At 38.5% G+C, this 18,085-nt stretch overlaps 1 protein-coding gene across 2 annotated transcripts in view; it reads left to right on the top strand.

Moving 5' to 3' along the window:
- CTNNAL1 (catenin alpha like 1) overlaps positions 1 to 18,085 on the top strand; it is a 58,936-nt gene that overhangs the window by 12,819 nt on the left and 28,032 nt on the right. The window contains exons 2-7 of one of the 2 annotated variants that reach the window (XM_079926001.1): positions 4,187 to 4,244; positions 4,464 to 4,653; positions 10,744 to 10,931; positions 13,026 to 13,145; positions 15,616 to 15,705; positions 16,754 to 16,924. In XM_079926001.1, the coding sequence (XP_079782127.1) occupies positions 4,197 to 4,244; positions 4,464 to 4,653; positions 10,744 to 10,931; positions 13,026 to 13,145; positions 15,616 to 15,705; positions 16,754 to 16,924 (807 nt within the window). In that variant the 5' untranslated portion in view covers positions 4,187 to 4,196. The remainder of the gene's footprint in view (positions 1 to 4,186; positions 4,245 to 4,463; positions 4,654 to 10,743; positions 10,932 to 13,025; positions 13,146 to 15,615; positions 15,706 to 16,753; positions 16,925 to 18,085) is intronic. The other variant, XM_079926000.1, reaches the window with a different exon arrangement.

The following is an 18,085-nucleotide window of genomic DNA, read 5'->3' as shown; positions in this document are numbered from 1 at the left end:
ATTGTGTTGGCTTCTCTTGTTGCAGAGCACGGGCTCTAGGTGCACGGGCTTCAGTAGTTGTGGCACGTGGGCTCAGTAGTTGTGGCTTGCGGGCTTTAGAGCGTAGGCTCAGTTGTTGTGGTCAAGCTGGACCAGGGCTTGAACCTGTGTCCCCTGCATTGGCAGGTGGATTCTTAGCTACTGCGCCACCAGGGAAGTCCCATACATAGACCTTTTAATAAGAAATTTTATAAATTGACTTGGCTCCTCCAAATTCAATTTGAAATGCATACCTGTATTTGGACTGAATATTTTGCAGAGTGCTTTGAGTAAAAGGAAGATAGCCACACCTAATTATGCACTGGGGAGGATGCTTGTAGTGAAAGCAAAATGTGTGTTTCAGAACTGAACAATAGTTGGTATTTTAGCCTAATTGCAGGATCTTTTCTTTACAATTGAAAAGTCTAAACTTTATAAAGGATTTAATAAAAACAACTTAAACTTCTTTTCTCCAGAGTTTCTTCCAACATGGTTGTTTGGAACAGTCAGTGGTGGTCAAGTTCTCTGTTCTCCAGGTGATACTAAGAGTTCCCTAGGATGTATCAGGTGTGGAGAAGGACTAAGCTGGTGCTCATAGTATTCATATTTGTTTCCCTGCTTCCCATAACCCATAGTTATCCTCAAAATTCAACCATAGAAACACTTCTTTGATGGACTACCTAGTAATTTTAGGTAATATTTTATCTTGAAGAAAGTATTTTTCCCTCTAAAAACAAAAACACTCAAAAAACCCAGGAAGATTGAAAAGCTTCACTAAAGGAAAGAGTATGGGGTGGACTTTGGTGTCAGATAAACCTGGGTTCAAATTCTAAACTAGGCCGCTTCTTAGCTGTGTAAGCCAAGTACTTAATTTCACTCAGCCTCCGTTTTCTTATCTTGAATAGTATGTAAGGATTAAATAAGAGAGCTAATGATAATATGCCTCTGAGTACTTAAACTGGGTACTAAGTTAAATATGATACCACATCATTTTCTTTAATCCTCTTGTCAGTTGAGAAGTCAGAGGCAGGGAAGTCAGGTTGGCTAAGTGGTGAAGAGGCTAGGCTCTTGAGTCAGAGTATCTGGATTTAAATCTTAAATCTCCTACTCTTCTTGATGTCTAATTTCCTTACTCTCCATGCTGTCTAGTTTTCTCATTTCTGAAATGGGGATGATATTAGTACCTATTTCATTGGGATTTTGTGGGGCATTATAATGTAGTACTTAAAAGTGTGGTCTCTGCCAGCGTTATCCTGATACCAAAGCCAGATAAGGACACTATAAGGGAAAAAACCAAACCAAAACAACAACAGCAAAAAACTATAGGCCAATATCCCTGATGAATACAGATGCAAAAATTATTAACAAAATACTAGCAAACTGAATTCAGTAGCACATTAAATGGATCATACACCATGATCAAGTGGGATTTATCCCTGGGTTGCAAGGATGGTTCAATATACGCAAATCAATAAATGTGATACACCACATTAATAAAATGAAGGAAAAATTATATAATCATCACAATACGTGCAGAAAAAGCATCTGACAAAATTTTAACATTCTTTCATGATTGAGTATATAAAGAATGTACCTCAACATAATAAAGGCCATATATTATAAGCTCACAGCTAACATCATTCTCAACAGTGAAATGTTGAAAGCTTTTTCTCTAATGTCAGGAACAAGACAAGGGTGTCCATTCTCACCACTCCTATTCAATATAGTACTGGAAGTGTTAGCCAGAGCAGTCAGGCAACAAAAAGGCATAAAAGGCATCAAAGTCAGAAAGGAAGAAGTAAAATTATCTCCATTTGCAGATAACATGATCTTATATATAAGGAAATCCTAAAGACTCCACCAAAAAACTGTCAGAACTAATAAACAAATTCCTAAAGTCGCAGGCTAAAAAAATCAACATGCAGAAATTGGTGTTGTGTTTCTATACACTAAAAACAAAGTATCTGAAAAAGAAATAAAATGGTACCATTTACAATAGCATCAAAAATGATAAAATACTTAAGAATAAATTTAACCAAGGAGGTGAAAGATCAGTACATTGAACACTATAAAACTTGGATGAAAGAAATTGAAGAAGACACAAGTAAATGGAAAGATAAGCCATGTTCATAGGTCAGGAGAATTAGTATTAAAATGTCCATACTACCCAAAGCTATCTATAGCTTCAGTGCAATTCCTATCAAAATTGCAATGGCATTTTTAACAGAAATAGAAAAACAATCCTGAAATTTGTATGGAAGCACCAAGACCCCAACTAGCCAAGACATCCTGAGAAACAGGAAAAAAGCTGGAGGCATCACACTTCCTGATTTCAAACTATACTACAAAGCTATAGTAATTAAACAGTAGGGGACCGGCATTAAAATAGACACATGGTCCACTGGAACAAAATCCAGAGCCCATGCATACATAGTAAACTAATATTTGACAAGGGAGCCAAGAATACTCAATGGGTAAAGGATAGCTTCTTCAATAAATGATTTGGGAAAACTGGATAATCCCATGTAAAAGAATGAAATGGGACCCTTATCTTATACCACTCACAAAAATTAACTTGAAATGGATTAAAGACTTAAGTGTAAGACCCAAAGCCATAAAACTCCTAGACAAAAACATAGGGAAAAAATCTCCTTGACATTGGTCTTGGCAATGATTTTGGGATATGACATCAAAAGCACAAGTAACAAAAGCAAAAATGGACAAATTGGACTACATCAGTCTAAAAAGCTTCTGTACAGCAAACAATCTGATTTAAAAATGAGCAGAGGAATTGAATAGACATTTTTCAAAAGACATACAGATGGCCAACAGGTACATGAAAAAATGCTTAAAATCACCAATCACCAGGGAAATTCAAGTCAAAACTACAATGAGATATTACCTCACATCTGTTAAAATTGACTGTCATCAGAAAGATGAGATAAGTGATGGTGGGGATGTGGAGAAAAGAGAATGCTTGTGCACTGTTCGTGGGAATGTAAGTTGGTGCAGCCACTATGGAAAAGAGTATGAAGATTCCTCAAAAAATTTAAAAAATAGAACTACCATATGATCCAGCAATCCCACTTCCTTCATAGAAGGAAGATCAACTAATCTCAGGTAGCTACACAGATACTTTCTATCACATTGTCCTATTTTAATATTTTGCATAGCATTTACAATTTTTTTTTTAACCTATGTGTGTAATTATTGTGTCTCCCCTCACACCACTAGAATGTAAGGTCCATGAGAATATGGGCCTTTTCTTCCTTGTTCATTGCTGTTTCATCATTGCCTAGAATTTTGTTTGACATATGATAGGTGTGCAACAAATATATTTTGTACAATTGGATTATTGTTATTTTGATAGACTGTAAACAGAATAAGGGCAGGATTGTGTTAGTCTTGTTCAGTGATGCATCCTCAGGACCTGGATTCTAGGAAATTTTCAAAATTTGGAAGATAATATTATAGATGAGGAAATTTAGAGAGGTTAAGTACATTTCCCTAGGTCATTTAGTTAGTAATGGCAGAGCCAAGGATAAAACCCAGGCCTTCCTGACTCTAAATTATTAATACCATAACACATAAAGTGCTTGGCACGTAGTTGCCACTCAAAGGGCAAGTCCCTTCCTCTTCTCTTAATTCACTATTCTTGTCTTTGTTAATATATTTATATAAATCATTTCAAAGTTATACACAATGGACATGTACCATTTGGGATTTATATTTTTCATGTAACATTCTTTAAATATTTTCATATGTCACTATAGTTCAGGTACTGATTTTCTAGGACATTTTGAAGATTTGTATTTGTTTCAACCAGCTTAACTTGTCACCTTTTATATTTTATTTCAGGGCCTGGAGTCAAGTGTTAAAGGTCTTGGTATTTCGTTTACTTTGAGTCTGCAACAAAACTGAGAGAAGTATAAAACATAGATTATAGTGGTCCTTCTAAAGTGTAAACAAGTATGGTTCATGTACCATTTTGTACAACCTACACACTGTGCTAGGCAGTGGAGTGGAATGCGCGGTGAAGAAGATGCTGTCTCTGCTCTCGCAGTAGCTCAAGTCACAGTAGAGGAATCTAGACCTGACGTGCTTTGGTTTTATGTGGATTCTTTGAATGTAATGATCCACCTTCTCCTACTTTTCTCCTGTCTTTAAGATTTGTTGAAATGTCTGGAGGGCTTATAGAACTGTGTGCCCTGGATAACTGCCCTCAGGTAAACTTAGAATTGTTATTAATGGAAATGTTGTCCTCAGGAGGGTTGCAAGATGATTTGCTCCTTGTCTTTGGGTTGAAGCATTAAAACTATCAATTAATTTAGTGTATTAGGCTAGTGTAGTATGCTGGGCTTAATTTTCTTGGCCATTGTGATACAGCTTTAAAAAAAAGTATTGAGATAAAATTTAAGCAGGTTGCTTTTATCTTTTATTTTTAGATCACCACACTTATTAATCATAAAGATAATACCAAAAAGTCTGATAAAACTCTGCAAGCAATTCAACGTGTAGGACAAGCCGTAAACTTGGCAGTTGGAAGATTTGTTAAAGTAGGGGAAGCTATAGCCAATGAAAACTGGGACTTGAAAGAAGAAATAAATATTGCCTGTATTGAAGCTAAACAAGCAGGTATGTTAAAGCCTACTTATACGAATTTTCTTGCTTTGGATATCATGACAAATTATTGTCTTATTTTGAGTAAAGATGTGTACTGTGTTTTAGCCCTTTTATTACTGATGCCTGGGTCATTAAAGCCCTAGATTAGCGTCCAGGAATATTGAATTTCTCTTGGATTAAGTCCTAAATCTGAAACATTGAATTCTTTCACTGGGCAGGGTAGAAGCCCACCATCCTGGCCATCAGCCATTGAATGCAAGAGGTATAGAAGGAACATGAGGCATGGACTCTACTGTCAAGGAGCATATTAGCCTATTTGCCATCACGTAGGAAATGGAAATAAAAATAAGCCTGTTCCTGTCTCTACAGCAGACAAATCTGACTTCAGATTTCCTGATGTCTCACAAGTCTATAACTGGTGGCATAGAAGTTTGAGAGAACCTGGGGAGTTTTGACGGATACAGATAATTCAGCTTTGTTAAAGTGTCATTTATCCACCTATTCTTTAAATAAATATTTACTCAGTGCTGGCCATATGCCAGGCATTCTTCTAGACCAGAGGGATATAGCCACATAGAAATCAGTATATAGTCTGCCCTCGTGGAGCTTGCATTCTAGTGAGGGAGACCATAAACAAATGAATAAATAGATATGTGCATAAGGACAGGTGGCGACAGTTATCATGGAGAAAATGGTAAAGCAGAATAAGGGTTAGGAGACCAAAGGAGGTATATTTTAGGGAGGGCAGGGTTTTTCAACTTTGATGCCGTTGACATTTTGGGCTTGATAATTCTTTGTTGGGGGTGCGGGCTGCCCTGAGCATTGTACAGTCCCTAACTTCTACCTATCAGATGCCTGTAAATCCCTTCTTCCCCCATTGTGACAGCCAAAAATGTCTTGACATTGCCAAATGTCCTCTGAGGGATCAAAATGCCCCCCCCCGCAGTTGAGAACTACTGAAATCGGGGGGTGGAGTCAGGAAATCTCTCTAAGGAAGTAACACTGAAGCAGAGACTGCAGTGAAGTGAGGACCCCAACTATATGAATATCTGGGGGAAGGACATTCCAGGCAAGGAGAAGAGCAAGAACAGGTATGGCTTTCTAGGCAAAGATAGGAACTTTGGGCCGTGTTCTAAGTGTCACAGTGGGGCTAGTGGAAGGTTTTGTGCAGGATGGTGACATAATCTCATTTATATTTTAAAAGGATCCCTGGTGGCTGCTGTAGGGAGAATAGATTTTAGGAGGTATGGGGGTGAAATCAGAGACCAGTTAGGAGGCTGTTGTAGTGGTTCAGGTGATAGACGATGGTGACTTAGACCCAGTGATAGCACTTGAGGTGGTGAAATGGAGTTGCATTTGGTTATATTGAAAAGGTGGAGCTGGTAGGATTTGCTGATAGTTTGGATGTGGGATGTGATGGGAAGAAGAGTCATGGATAACTCCAAGGTTTGATGGGTAAATGGTGGTACTCTTAATTGAGATGGGCAACCCTGAGAGAGGAGCAGGTATGTTTGGAGGGTCATCATGGGGGGAAGGGAGTGGGTGAGATAAGGCCAAGTAATGTGGAGGAGCCAACCAGGCAATACATGGCCCTAATGTTATATGAATGACTTCAGGTACTATTCTATACTTGATAGATTGAGGAATTTGGGGCCAGCTGAAAGACAATAAATTTGTGTTAGAAATCTTTCTGGTAGTACGGAGGAAATGAACAAATGAGGGTTGATTGAGAGAGAGTTGAGACTAAAGGCAGAGAGATTAATGTGGAAGCTTTTCCAGTAAACCAGGCTAAACCAAGACAGTGTGTTAGGGATATGAAAACCAGAAAGAGTACACTAAATATTCACTGAGATGATTAAATGATAGAACTTGGTTATTGGCTAAAGCAAAGGGAGGATTCTGACTTGACTCTTGGGTTTCTAGCCATCACTAAGATATAGAATAGATTTATGTAGGGAAGGGGGATGGCCTTATTCTATTCATAATTTATGTTTTGCCTACATATTAAAAGAGATTTAAGGGAATTTCCTGGCGATCCAGTGGTTAGGACTCGGTGCTTTCACTGCTGTGGCCCGGGTGCAATCCCTGGTCGGGGAACTAAGATCCTGCAAGCCGTAGGGTGTAGCCAAAAAAAAAAAAGAGAGAGAGAGAGATGTAAAATAGTTAACAATTAAACACATGTTTAATAAACCCATTAAAATAGGAGATGAAAATAAATATACTAGAAACTTTGGCCAACATTGTTACTCTAATTAAACATGAAATTTATCTTTGTACTTCCTGGAAAGCAAGACAAGAAATGTGGGAAAGAAGGGGTTATATAATTCTCATTGTTTGTTGAAAGGAAACAAACCAGCTTGTCAAGAGGAAAGTGACTTTTTTTCCTGGAACTAAATTGTGTGGGCACTTATACAAGAGACATTATTACATAATGCCGTGGACAATTCAACAGAAAACGTAGAGATGTTTTTCATGTTACTGTTTCTTAAGCAGACCCTTAATTAAAGCAAGAGTAAGGGTTTTTAAAAGAAAGGGCAGCCTGAGTCCTCACCTTATTGGCTTCGTAGCATGTCACTGTGCTCAGTGTAAGGTGAGAAGAGGATGTGTACACCTACCCCAGCTCCAGTAGACTGTGCTGCCCTGCAAGTCCTGTAAGCCTAGGAGCTCCATGCAGGTGTCTTTTGGATGCTGTCTGGTGTCATGGGCTGCTCCTGTTGTCTCTTCTCACGTGAAGTGCTCTTTCCCTTCTTGAGAACTGCCTCTTACGGTCACTCAGATAATATAATGAGAATGGTGCCTCCTGGAGTTGTAGGATATGGAAGCCTTATTTTCTCTTAACATATACAAATTTAAGACTTAAGTCACTCCTGGAATGTTTCTAGCCCACTCAGCTCATAGTGGTCATTTTCTCCTTTGGACCATTTAATATTCACTTGAGGGGAATAATGTAAAGTAGTGATAAAGAACTGTGGCTTTGGAGTCAATCCCAACTCTTCCACTTGCTAGCAGTGTGATATTGGACAAGCTACTAAACTTTTTTAAACCTCAGTTTTCTAATCTATAAAGTGGGGATATTAGTGTTTATAGCAGTGTTTTGGCATAATGCATGTATGCATTTGGCACATAGAAAGTGCTCAATAAATATTAGTTGTCATTGTAATGATTATTTCTAACTTTTCATTCCCTGTGTTGAACTTTTGCATTGTGTTTTTACTTTTTTCTAATTGAGGTATATTTGACACACAACATTTTATTAGTTTCAGGTATACAATGTAATGATTAGATATTTGTATATATTGTGAAATGATCACCACAGTAGGTCTAGTTAACATTCACACATAGTTACAAGATTTTTTTTTCTTGCAGTGAGAACTTAAGATTTACTCTATAGCAACTTTCAAATATGCAATACAGTATTATTAACTATGGTTGCCAGGCTGTGCATTACATCCCATGACTTATTTAGCTTATAACTAGAAGTTTGTACCTTTTGAGTGCACCCATTTTGTCCACCCCGCAACTGTTTTTACTTTTTACTTGGCTTCTAGTCAAGTTTTACATTTTCTGTGGGCACTCAATAAATATTTGTATTTGACCGACTTTGAGTTTTTGCTTTAAGACATAACACTAACTAGTTACATATAACAAGTTAAAAAATGACAACCATGAAACTATAAGGCAGCTTTGTGACTTTTCCAGGGGACTAGTTTCTGAACAGTCTATACTTGGAACAACTTTATAATGTTAAGGAAGCATTTAACTTTGTTGGTGGAGCTAACCAAATGTTACCGTCCCACATACTCAGGGCTAAATGCCTGGGGTTTAGTCAGAAAAAGGAAAGGTTAAATAACGCCATATGGGCAAGCTCGTATGTAATATCTTTGATGACTGAGAGCTACTGGAAAAAGTAACATTTTCCAGGGGTGCAGAGGAAACATTTTTATACTTCTTGCTATGACAAAGTGATACTTTTCCTCTTGCTCCTTTCTCTGTACGTTAAAGTTTAATTCTAACCTCTTTTTTCTCTTCATATTTGCTATATAAACTTTGTATTAGTTACCTATTGCTGTGTAACATATTAACCCAAAGTTAGCAACTTAAAACCACAAACATTTTATTCCCTCACATAGTTTCTGAGGGTCAGAAATCAGGGAGTAGCTTAACCAGCTGGTTCTGGGTCAGCGTCTCTCATGAGGTTGCACTCAGGGTGTTGGCTGGGCCTGCAGGTTTGGCTGGACTGCAGGATCTGCTTTCAAGCTCCCTCTCTTGGTTATTGGCAAGCTTCACATTTTTGCTGGCTCTTGACCAGAGGCCTCCGATTCTCCCCATGTATACCTCTCTGCAGTAGTGGCTGCGTGCAACATGGTAAATGGCTTCCCTCAGAGAGAGCAACCAAGATGGCAACCTCAGAGTCTTTAACAACCTAAGGTTGGGTGTAGCATACTGTCACTTCTGCCATACCAACCCTGGTATCCTGTGGGAGGAGAGAACACAAGGATGAAAATAGGAGGTGGGGACCATTGGGAGCCATCTTGGAGGCTGGCTACCACAGACTTCGTCTGTTAGTAGAACTTCAGCTGTTGTCATGTTATGTAACCACTCCATATGTGATGGCTTATCTTTTGGGTTTTCCTGTATCATTTCAAATTCCGATTGTCTGAAACTAAATTTATCATCTCCCTTCCCATGCCCTTCTGACTTTTTTAAGTGACTTAGGTTTACAACCTTGAAGCCATTTTTTTCACTTTTCCTTTCCTTCATATCACTGTTAAGGTCCTAACTTTATATTTTGTTCCCTCAGTATCTCCCGAATCATCTTTTTTATATTCCTATGGCTGTCATCCTAGTAAGTTCCTTACTGCTTCACACTCACAATTAAAATAGCTGCCTGGTTAGTAGCCTGGCTCTGAATCTCTCCTTTCTAGTCCATTTTATATGCTTCTATCAGACTAATCTTCCTGAATCCTGACTCATTATGTCATACCTTGTGATATGTCCATTAAAATTCAGATAATTTTTCTCGAGATCCTTAACCTCTTGGGTGTATGTAATAATATTGACAAGAGGGCTTTTGTGAGAAAATCAATCCATTATGTACTCAGACTTATTTACGACTTAAAAATGATCTTGAACATTACAAGATGATGAAAAGTTTATTTTTTTACACTTTTAAATTTAAACAGTAAGGTTTGGGAAGAAGTTACAGTCTGGTTTAATTTGGGGGGACAAGAAATGTTTGAATTGTTTTATTGGTGGATAATTGCTATTACAGAAATCAAAAGATTTTCATAGCAACAATGAAGAAGAGACTTTTTTTTTTTTTTTTTTTTTTGCGGTTCGCGGGCCTCTCACTGTTGTGGCCTCTCCCGTTGCGGAGCACAGGCTCCAGATGCGCAGACCCAGCGGCCATGGCTCACGGGCCCAGCCGCTCTGCGGCATGTGGGATCTTCCCGGACCGGGGCACGAACCCGTGTCCCCTGCATCGGCAGGTGGACTCTCAACCACTGCGCCACCAGGGAAGCCCGAGGGATGTTTTTTCTAGGCCCACTTTTCACTGAGGATGTCTCCTGCTGGGGCCCAAAGTCTTGTCTTCTCTCCCTGCATATCCATAAAAACCCAAACCCCTTCAGGTTGTGGAGATGGGCAGTGACACCCACCCCCACCCCTGCCCCCCTGATGCTCCCTCTACCCCCTCAGCCCTAGCCAAAGCCTGGGCAGCTGCTTACTTCTCTGCTTTTAGGTTCTTCCTTGGTTATTGGTTCCTGGGATCTCTCTTTCTTGACCTTATAGAGCAGGAGGCTTTTGGGATCATGTAGTTTGCCGTACTGCTGGAAACAAAAGTTATAATATTTTTCAAACTCGATGAATGTAACAGTTTTTCACAATTCTTAGGAATGTACCATTATTTTGCCATTAGAGAACCTTATATGATAATCCTTAGGTTCATTAAGAAGAAGCTATTTCTTATTCCTGAAATAAGACTCCGAAGTTGAGTTTCTGCCCATTGAGCACATTACCTTAAAGATTAAAGTCTGGATTTTAATTTGTGTGACTTATTCCCAGTTTAACCCCCCACCCCCCACCCTTTGCCTTTCTTCTTAGGAGAAACAATTGCAGCGCTTACAGATATGAGCAGCTTGAATCGTCCAGAATCTGATGGCCAGATCACAATTTTTACAGATAAAACAGGAGTTATAAAAGCTGCAAGATTACTTCTTTCTTCAGTGACAAAAGTGTTATTGCTGGCAGACCGAGTAGTCATTAAGCAGATAATAAGGTCAAGAAATAAGGTACTTACCTTTCTAATGTTTCTACTTGTGTCTTTCAGGGTTGTTCAAAAAGTTATTTCTTTTTTTTTTAGGTTAACTGCAGGTAATTCAGCAATGCTTATCTGTTTTAATTGTTTATTATTCTAATTGTCTACAGTTTAAAAGTGATGCTTCATCTATACCTGTAATTCCTAAATGTATATACTGGGCTCAAACTTTTGAATGCAAATAACATTTCTTCTCAGAAAACCATTATCTACTTGTTGAGGTTTATTGCTGAAAACTTTTCATGTGTACAAATGTGGGAAGAAAAGCTGAACACCATGACAATGTATGTAGTAGAAACCTAGCTGATAAAAATACTGAATTCCGGGCTTCCCTGGTGGCGCAGTTGTTGAGAGTCCGCCTGCCAATGCAGGGGACACGGGTTCATGCCCCAGTCCGGGAAGATCCCACATGCCGCGGAGTGGCTGGGCCCATGAGCCATGGCCGCTGAGCCTGCGCGTCCGGAGCCTGTGCTCTGCAATGGGAGAGGCCACAGCAGTGAGAGGCCCGCGAACAGCAAAAAAAAAAAAAAAAAACTGAATTCCTAAGTGCCTTTTTTCCCCCAAGTCAGACAGTAACAATTTATATGCTTCAGAAGAAGCTCAATTACCTGAAACCACAATTATCCACATTATAAAATTTCTGTATGCAAAGTTCCTAAATATTAATAATCATAAAATTTAGAGAATAGATTTTAACTCTTCCAGTCTAGACTTCTTCCAGTCTCTCAGATAATGGCCATGCTTCTCCATCAACAGGGAAGCCAGGGTGTGTACAATTATTTATTTATTTATTTATATAGCTGCGAGTCTTAGTTGTGGCAGGCGGGATCTTCATTGTGGCATGTGGGATCTTTTAGTTGTGGCATGTGGACCTCTTAGTTGTGGCACGCAAACTCTTAGTTGCGGCATGCATGCGGGATCTATTTCCCTGACCAGGGGTGAACCCGGGCCCCCTGCATTGGGAGCGTGGAATCTTACCCACTGGACCACTAGGGAAGTCCCAATCACTTCTTTCCCTGGATAATCCCCTAGGCAAAGAGGAGGGCAGTCAGCCAGGGAAGGGATCCTCCCACTGATCTGAGGGCAAAACTACCTGGCTAGTATTGAGTGAATTGAAAAGTGTAAGTTTAAAGAGAAAAAGAAATTGGAGAGGTGAATCGGACAGTGCTAGAGGAATAGGAACAAACCTTCGTCTCTTTGGAAGACGGAGGTTCTGCTCAATGGTGGCAATCTGCCTTATCTACGTTAATTGCCTAGGCTTCCTGAGCTGCTGGGGCAGATTAACATGCCAAATATCCATCATATCCTCATTAAAAATAAGTAAACACAGGCTATCTGTGTTTTCCTTACCTATCTTGGTCTGACTAAAACTAATCCAGTACTGTTATTTTAGAGAAAAGTATTTGAAAATATGTTTCACATCTATTTACTTTACTTCTAAATATCAAGAAAATACATAACGTTCTCTGTTGACTGTGTTACAAACATGCTCTCTATCTACTCCTGGCTGCCCAAAGCTTCTTGGCAATTAACTGATTCACCACAGGCAGTTTCTGACTGATGCAAACTTTTCCTACTCTTGAAGTCCCTAATCGCCCTTTCCACTCCTTACTATGCGGGTGACCTTCCTTCCACTTTTCTGAGGAGGATGGGGTTCCCCCAGTTCTGGTTCACTGAACCTTAAAGCTTCTGTGTATCATCTTTTATCCTCATCCGCCTCCTACATCTATGAAGATTTGATTACCTTAGTCCTGCACATTCCCGCCTTCTCCAGACCTTGCTGCATAAATGATCTCTTGCATATTTAGTCATTTCCTTTACTTTTTCCTTTAATTTTCAAGTAAGCCCAAGTCTTCCCATCCTAAAAAGAAATCATTCCCTAGATGATTCTAACCTTTGAATCTGCATCTACTTTTCTGAGTCCTTTCTTCTCTGTCTTTTCCTCGGACTCTTTCTCAACTTCCCCCTAGAATTTAGAACTTCTCTTTTGTTCCTCTCTTGGCTCAGGTTTGATGTCTCAGTCTCTTTCACATCTAAACCTGATAATAAAATAATGTCTGTTTTGCAGGTTCTTGCAACTATGGAAAGACTGGAGAAAGTGAACAACTTTCAAGAGTTTGTCCAAATATTCAGTCAATTTGGAAATGAAATGGTGGAGTTTGCACATCTTACTGGAGATAGACAAAATGTATGTGTTTACAAAATCTTGAAATACATTTATACTTTTCAATTTGGATAGAGGTGTGATCTTTGTGATCATTTGGGTTGTTTTTTTTGCTTGTTAAATCTATAACCTTGCTCTTGAAAGCCTTTCATAAATAAGCCAGGATAAAGTAAATAGATCTGTATGCCTTTTTTTGCTCACAGATAACAGTTAAATATTTTCCCACCTCACACACTGGGAAAGGTCATACTTGCCTTCAAGCCCCAATTAAAGTACTTCCTCTTTCACAGAACTTTCCATTTGACTCTTCTACAAGGGCTCAGGCAAATAAATGAGTCATCATACATATCCTGATAGTATTTTGTTATATATCTCTTATTATTCTTTTTGTAATTTGTTATATATTATTCTGTTATTATATCTTTCTATAATTGTTCTATATTAGATTAATAGTAATAACCCAAGCATTGGGTGATTTGCATTGGCTATATGTTAGCTACTTAATATTCATGATTTCATTTAATTCTCAGAACATCCGTGTAAGGTAGATATTGTTATTACTGTTTCACACATGAGGAAACTGAACTTGAGAAGATAATAAAGTTTCCCAAGGTCACTTTTCTAGCAGGTTGAACTCAATTATGTCTGATTCTAAAGCCTGTAGTTTTCAAACCGCACCACGATATTAGGTCTTTGTGGGTCTGTTCCCCAATTCAGACTGTAAGTTCTGAAGTTTAGGGAGGTGGAAAACCATGTCAAATCCAGGATTGACTTTTTCTTGTTGTTGGGGTACTTGTGCATGTGTTTATCCTGTCAAGTTAAATATATAATTGATCACTTCTTGAGATGCTTTGGTATAGTCCCATAGGCCATGGTTTGGGGCGTGAACTTTCCTGGTTGTAGCTGGAGTTGGAAGGTGGGTATTGGCCTGGAAAGTGGCAGGCTGGGTTATATGCTTCACTTAGTGCTTCTTGGACATCTGGGTTTAATGAGGCCTGTGTTTCGTCCTGTGGACCAGCCCTCTAACAGATTGAGATGCCACCTTTTTGGATCACTTGCTATCACCATACAATCTATGGTGTAATGTATGGCTTACAAGTGTTATGTATACACACTTGATGCATTGTCAAGTAGACCCACAGGTTTTTTTGCTAGAAGTCCTGTCCAGTATGTTAAAGACAAGGAATGGATGGAAATTTTAGAAGTGACCTCAACCTTTATTTTTGAAAGATGCTCCTAATGGATGATAATCACATGTAGGATACAGTCCTTTGGAATGTTACCTTGTGACCTGAATTAGCTTTGGAGTTTTTTGCAGTTTCTCATTTACTAGATGTAACTTTGCTTCTTTCTTTCCTATTAAAGAAAGCTGTATTGGGATGCAAGTAAATGAGAGTGATATTATTACAGGGGTAACTTTGAATCCACTCCCATTTATTAAAACAAATAAAAGGAAATCACTTTCATACTTTAGGTCCTTGTTATTTGTAAGAAAAGCCTTTTCATCCAACTGACAAGTGAGAAAAAAAATTGACTAATATGACAGGTGAAAATTTTATGTAATCCAGATTTCATCATCCATAAGTAAAGTTATTGGAACACACCCATACTAATTTGTTTATGTATTGTCTAGGGTAGCTTTCATGATACACTGGCAAAATTAAGTAGTTGTTTCAGAGACCAAATGAACCAGAAAGCCTCAAAAATTTATTATCTGGCCTTCTATTGAAAATTTTTGCTGACCCCTGATTTAGATGGTTACCAAACTATTATGAGAGTATTTGGTTGTAGATTTAATCAGCAATATTTGGAGACCTTCTGTGATAGCACACATTCATATCAAGGGCTATATGAAGAGAAACCAAATGAAAAAAAAAAACAAACCCAAATACAGTGCCTACTTCAGAGTTTATATTCTAGTTGGGGAAAATTATATGCCCAAGAAACATCTTAAGAACATTTTAGAGCAGCATATTGGCTAAGTTTAGGATTAAAACAACAACAACAAAAAACTTGAGATGAATATGCACTTAGATGGGGTTAATCACATGATCCCTGAAAGAGTTGGCTGTAAGTGTCTATTTTGAAGGAAATAATAGTCCACAAATGCTCAGTAAGTAAGTCGCTTTTAATTAAGTAAAGCATAGGATGATTGTTTCTGGTTGGGAGTGAGGTGTGTTTACATGGGCAGAATGTCAGGTGTGCAGGCCACCAGAACATGAGCCACATGGCAGCCTCTCGCTAGGTCTCAGTTCCTGGCTGTGCTGCCCTTAGTAAGGGCAGCTGTTTCTTTCTACTCTATTGTGTTGATACATTTACATTGAAGTGGTGACATTTTATAAAACATTTATTCTGGGTTTTTTTCTACTTTGTCACTTTTTTAAAACAATGTTACTTAATTGTTGAGTCTTGCTATTATGGAGTAAATTATTTCTCAAAAAATTGAGTTGTTTACATGATCCTAGACTGCTCAGTGGTTTTATTCCATGTTTAGGATTTGAAAGATGAAAAGAAAAAGGCAAAAATGGCAGCAGCTAGGGCAGTTCTTGAAAAGTGTACAATGATGCTTCTCACAGCTTCAAAGGTAAGAAAATTTTTGTTTTACTGTGTTGTAAATTAATTAAAAAACCTGATTAAATGCATCTAATTTATGTATTTTACACATTAAAAAGATGAAAGTGATAAATTGGAATATGGGCTATAATAGTTAAATTTCAGTTATTCTTTAACAAGAATGTTAACTTCCATCCCCAGTTCCAAACATCAGGTAATCTATGAGTCAGCTTTGAGCAACTAAGCAGAAAATGGCTTATTAAGTGCTGTGAATGGAGGCCTGTCACACACGGTCACTGCCTGTGGGGTTTTGCTAGTCTCATTGGGGAGCCAGCACATGTGCTCTAGAAAAAGCTACGCAAGTTAGAATCTGTTAAGTAACAGTGGAGTATTAAGTCAGCCCTTAGCTTGTTTATTCTGTAAATTCATACCTCTAAGTCCTTATTCTACTTTTAACAAAATTGTCAATCAAGAGCTCGTAATTTCAAACAGCAGTCGGCCAGCAAATTGGTACAATTCAAGAAAGAACTAGTAAACATCTCATTAGCAGTTTGTTTAGGATTGCCTTTTCTGCTCAGAATATTGCCTCGATACTAGGATCAGTGAAGCCACAGAAACAGGATTCACGGGAGTCTGCTTGGAAGGCTCTGTTCATAGCTAGGCCCTGGAGTAGTTTTTCCTTTACATCATTTTTTAAAAGTCAAAGATGCATCCACAGTCATAAGACATCTGTTCATTTTTCCTCATTCTTTTTTTAGCTCTTGCACATATTAGGCAACATTTTAAAAGTTTTAATCATGATGAAGATATAGGGTTGTTGTTTTTTTTTCCAAAAATTTTAAGTAAACATACTAAAGTATAAAGATACAGTTTTGCACTCTGCCTTTTTCACTTAACCTTGCTGTCGCTTTTTACTCATCCTACTTCCACTTTTAGTGAGGAGAAGCAGCTGGGTGAGCCAGGGACACGGGAGATTTTGGTAAAGAACCATTTTTATTAGCATGGCATATTCTCTGTAAGATTTTGTGTATTATGATATGGGCCAAATCTTAACATAAAAATTTTCAATTGTTTCAAAGACGTGTCTCAGGCATCCCAACTGTGAATCAGCCCATAAAAACAAAGAAGGAGTATTTGACAGAATGAAAGTGGCATTGGATAAGGTAATTGAAATTGTGACCGAATGCAAACCAAATGGAGAGACTGACATTTCATCTATCAGTATTTTTACTGGAATTAAGGAATTCAAGGTAAGAATAGAGAGAAAATATTTTGTTTTTTTCTTGCCATTTCAAAGAAGCATCATTATATGTAGTATCCATAGTTTTGTTTAATATTTTAGAATAGATGCTTCACAAAGGCAGATATTTGTCTTTAAAACAGTGCCACAGTGTACAAACTTAATACTCAGTAACATAAAGCTTAGGGTAGTTTGTACAGAGAACACGGGTCTAGGGTTATAGTAGCTGCTCTGGCCCTGTTTAGCTGTAGCCTCTTGTCCTCTGTTTAGAAGTGTTCCCTTCCCAGCTCTGGAGCAATGCCATACCATCATGGATGATTACAGACAGCAGATCTGGAATCTGCTGGAATCCCTGCTCTTCCTTGCGCTATAGAATAGATACTTTGAGACTGTAGTAATAGTGATAGCATTAATGATGCTTGAAGATTTTAAATGAACAATAATACATGCTAACATTTATCAAGCACTTATTCTGTGCCAGCTCTGTGCTTTAAATGTGCGTGTGTGTGTGTGTGTGTGTGTGCGTGTGTGTGTGTGTGTGTGTGTATCTCAATCTCACGAGAACTATTATTATTATTCCCATTATACTGTTGAGGAGACTGAGAAACAGAGATTAAGTAACTTGCTAGCTAGAAAGTACCAGAGTTAGGATTTGAAAGTTGGCAGCCTGACTCCAGAATACCCACCGTTTCAGGGCAGAACTCATCACAACTCAGAGATGGTGACAGTGCTCTTTAGTAGGAGTGGTGTCTAGTCGGGAAGACCCAGGGAATTGTCTAACACAACTCCCTCATTTAATAGGTGGGAGAACTAGGGCCCTGAGAAGTTCTCTAATATGCTAAGGGTTACCTCCCTCTCTAGTAGTCAGGGCTGTGACAGGGATGGTATTCTTTCCATCTAAGTAGGAACATGGGGTGGAAGAAAGTAATGGAAAGAACATTTATTTTTAGGCATCATGCTCTCTCAATAAGTATTTTCTCATTTAATCTCTAACTTCCCTTTTAGATGCATATTACTATACCCATGTTTTTGAGGAGGAAAGCTAATATGTGGTAGAACCCTTGTTTAGAACCAGGACTTTCTGATCCCAAAGTCCATGACCTTTCAGTTTACACCTCTGAGTCTGCTTATATGCTGTCTGTCCTACCCCACATCTCCTCCTGAGGGGGAG

Source organism: Stenella coeruleoalba, assembly GCF_951394435.1.
Source record: "Stenella coeruleoalba genome assembly, chromosome: 7".
NCBI classification, from domain to species: Eukaryota; Metazoa; Chordata; class Mammalia; order Artiodactyla; family Delphinidae; genus Stenella; species Stenella coeruleoalba.
Note: the sequence above shows the minus strand (reverse complement) of the source record. Positions and strands in the feature narration are given on the sequence as shown.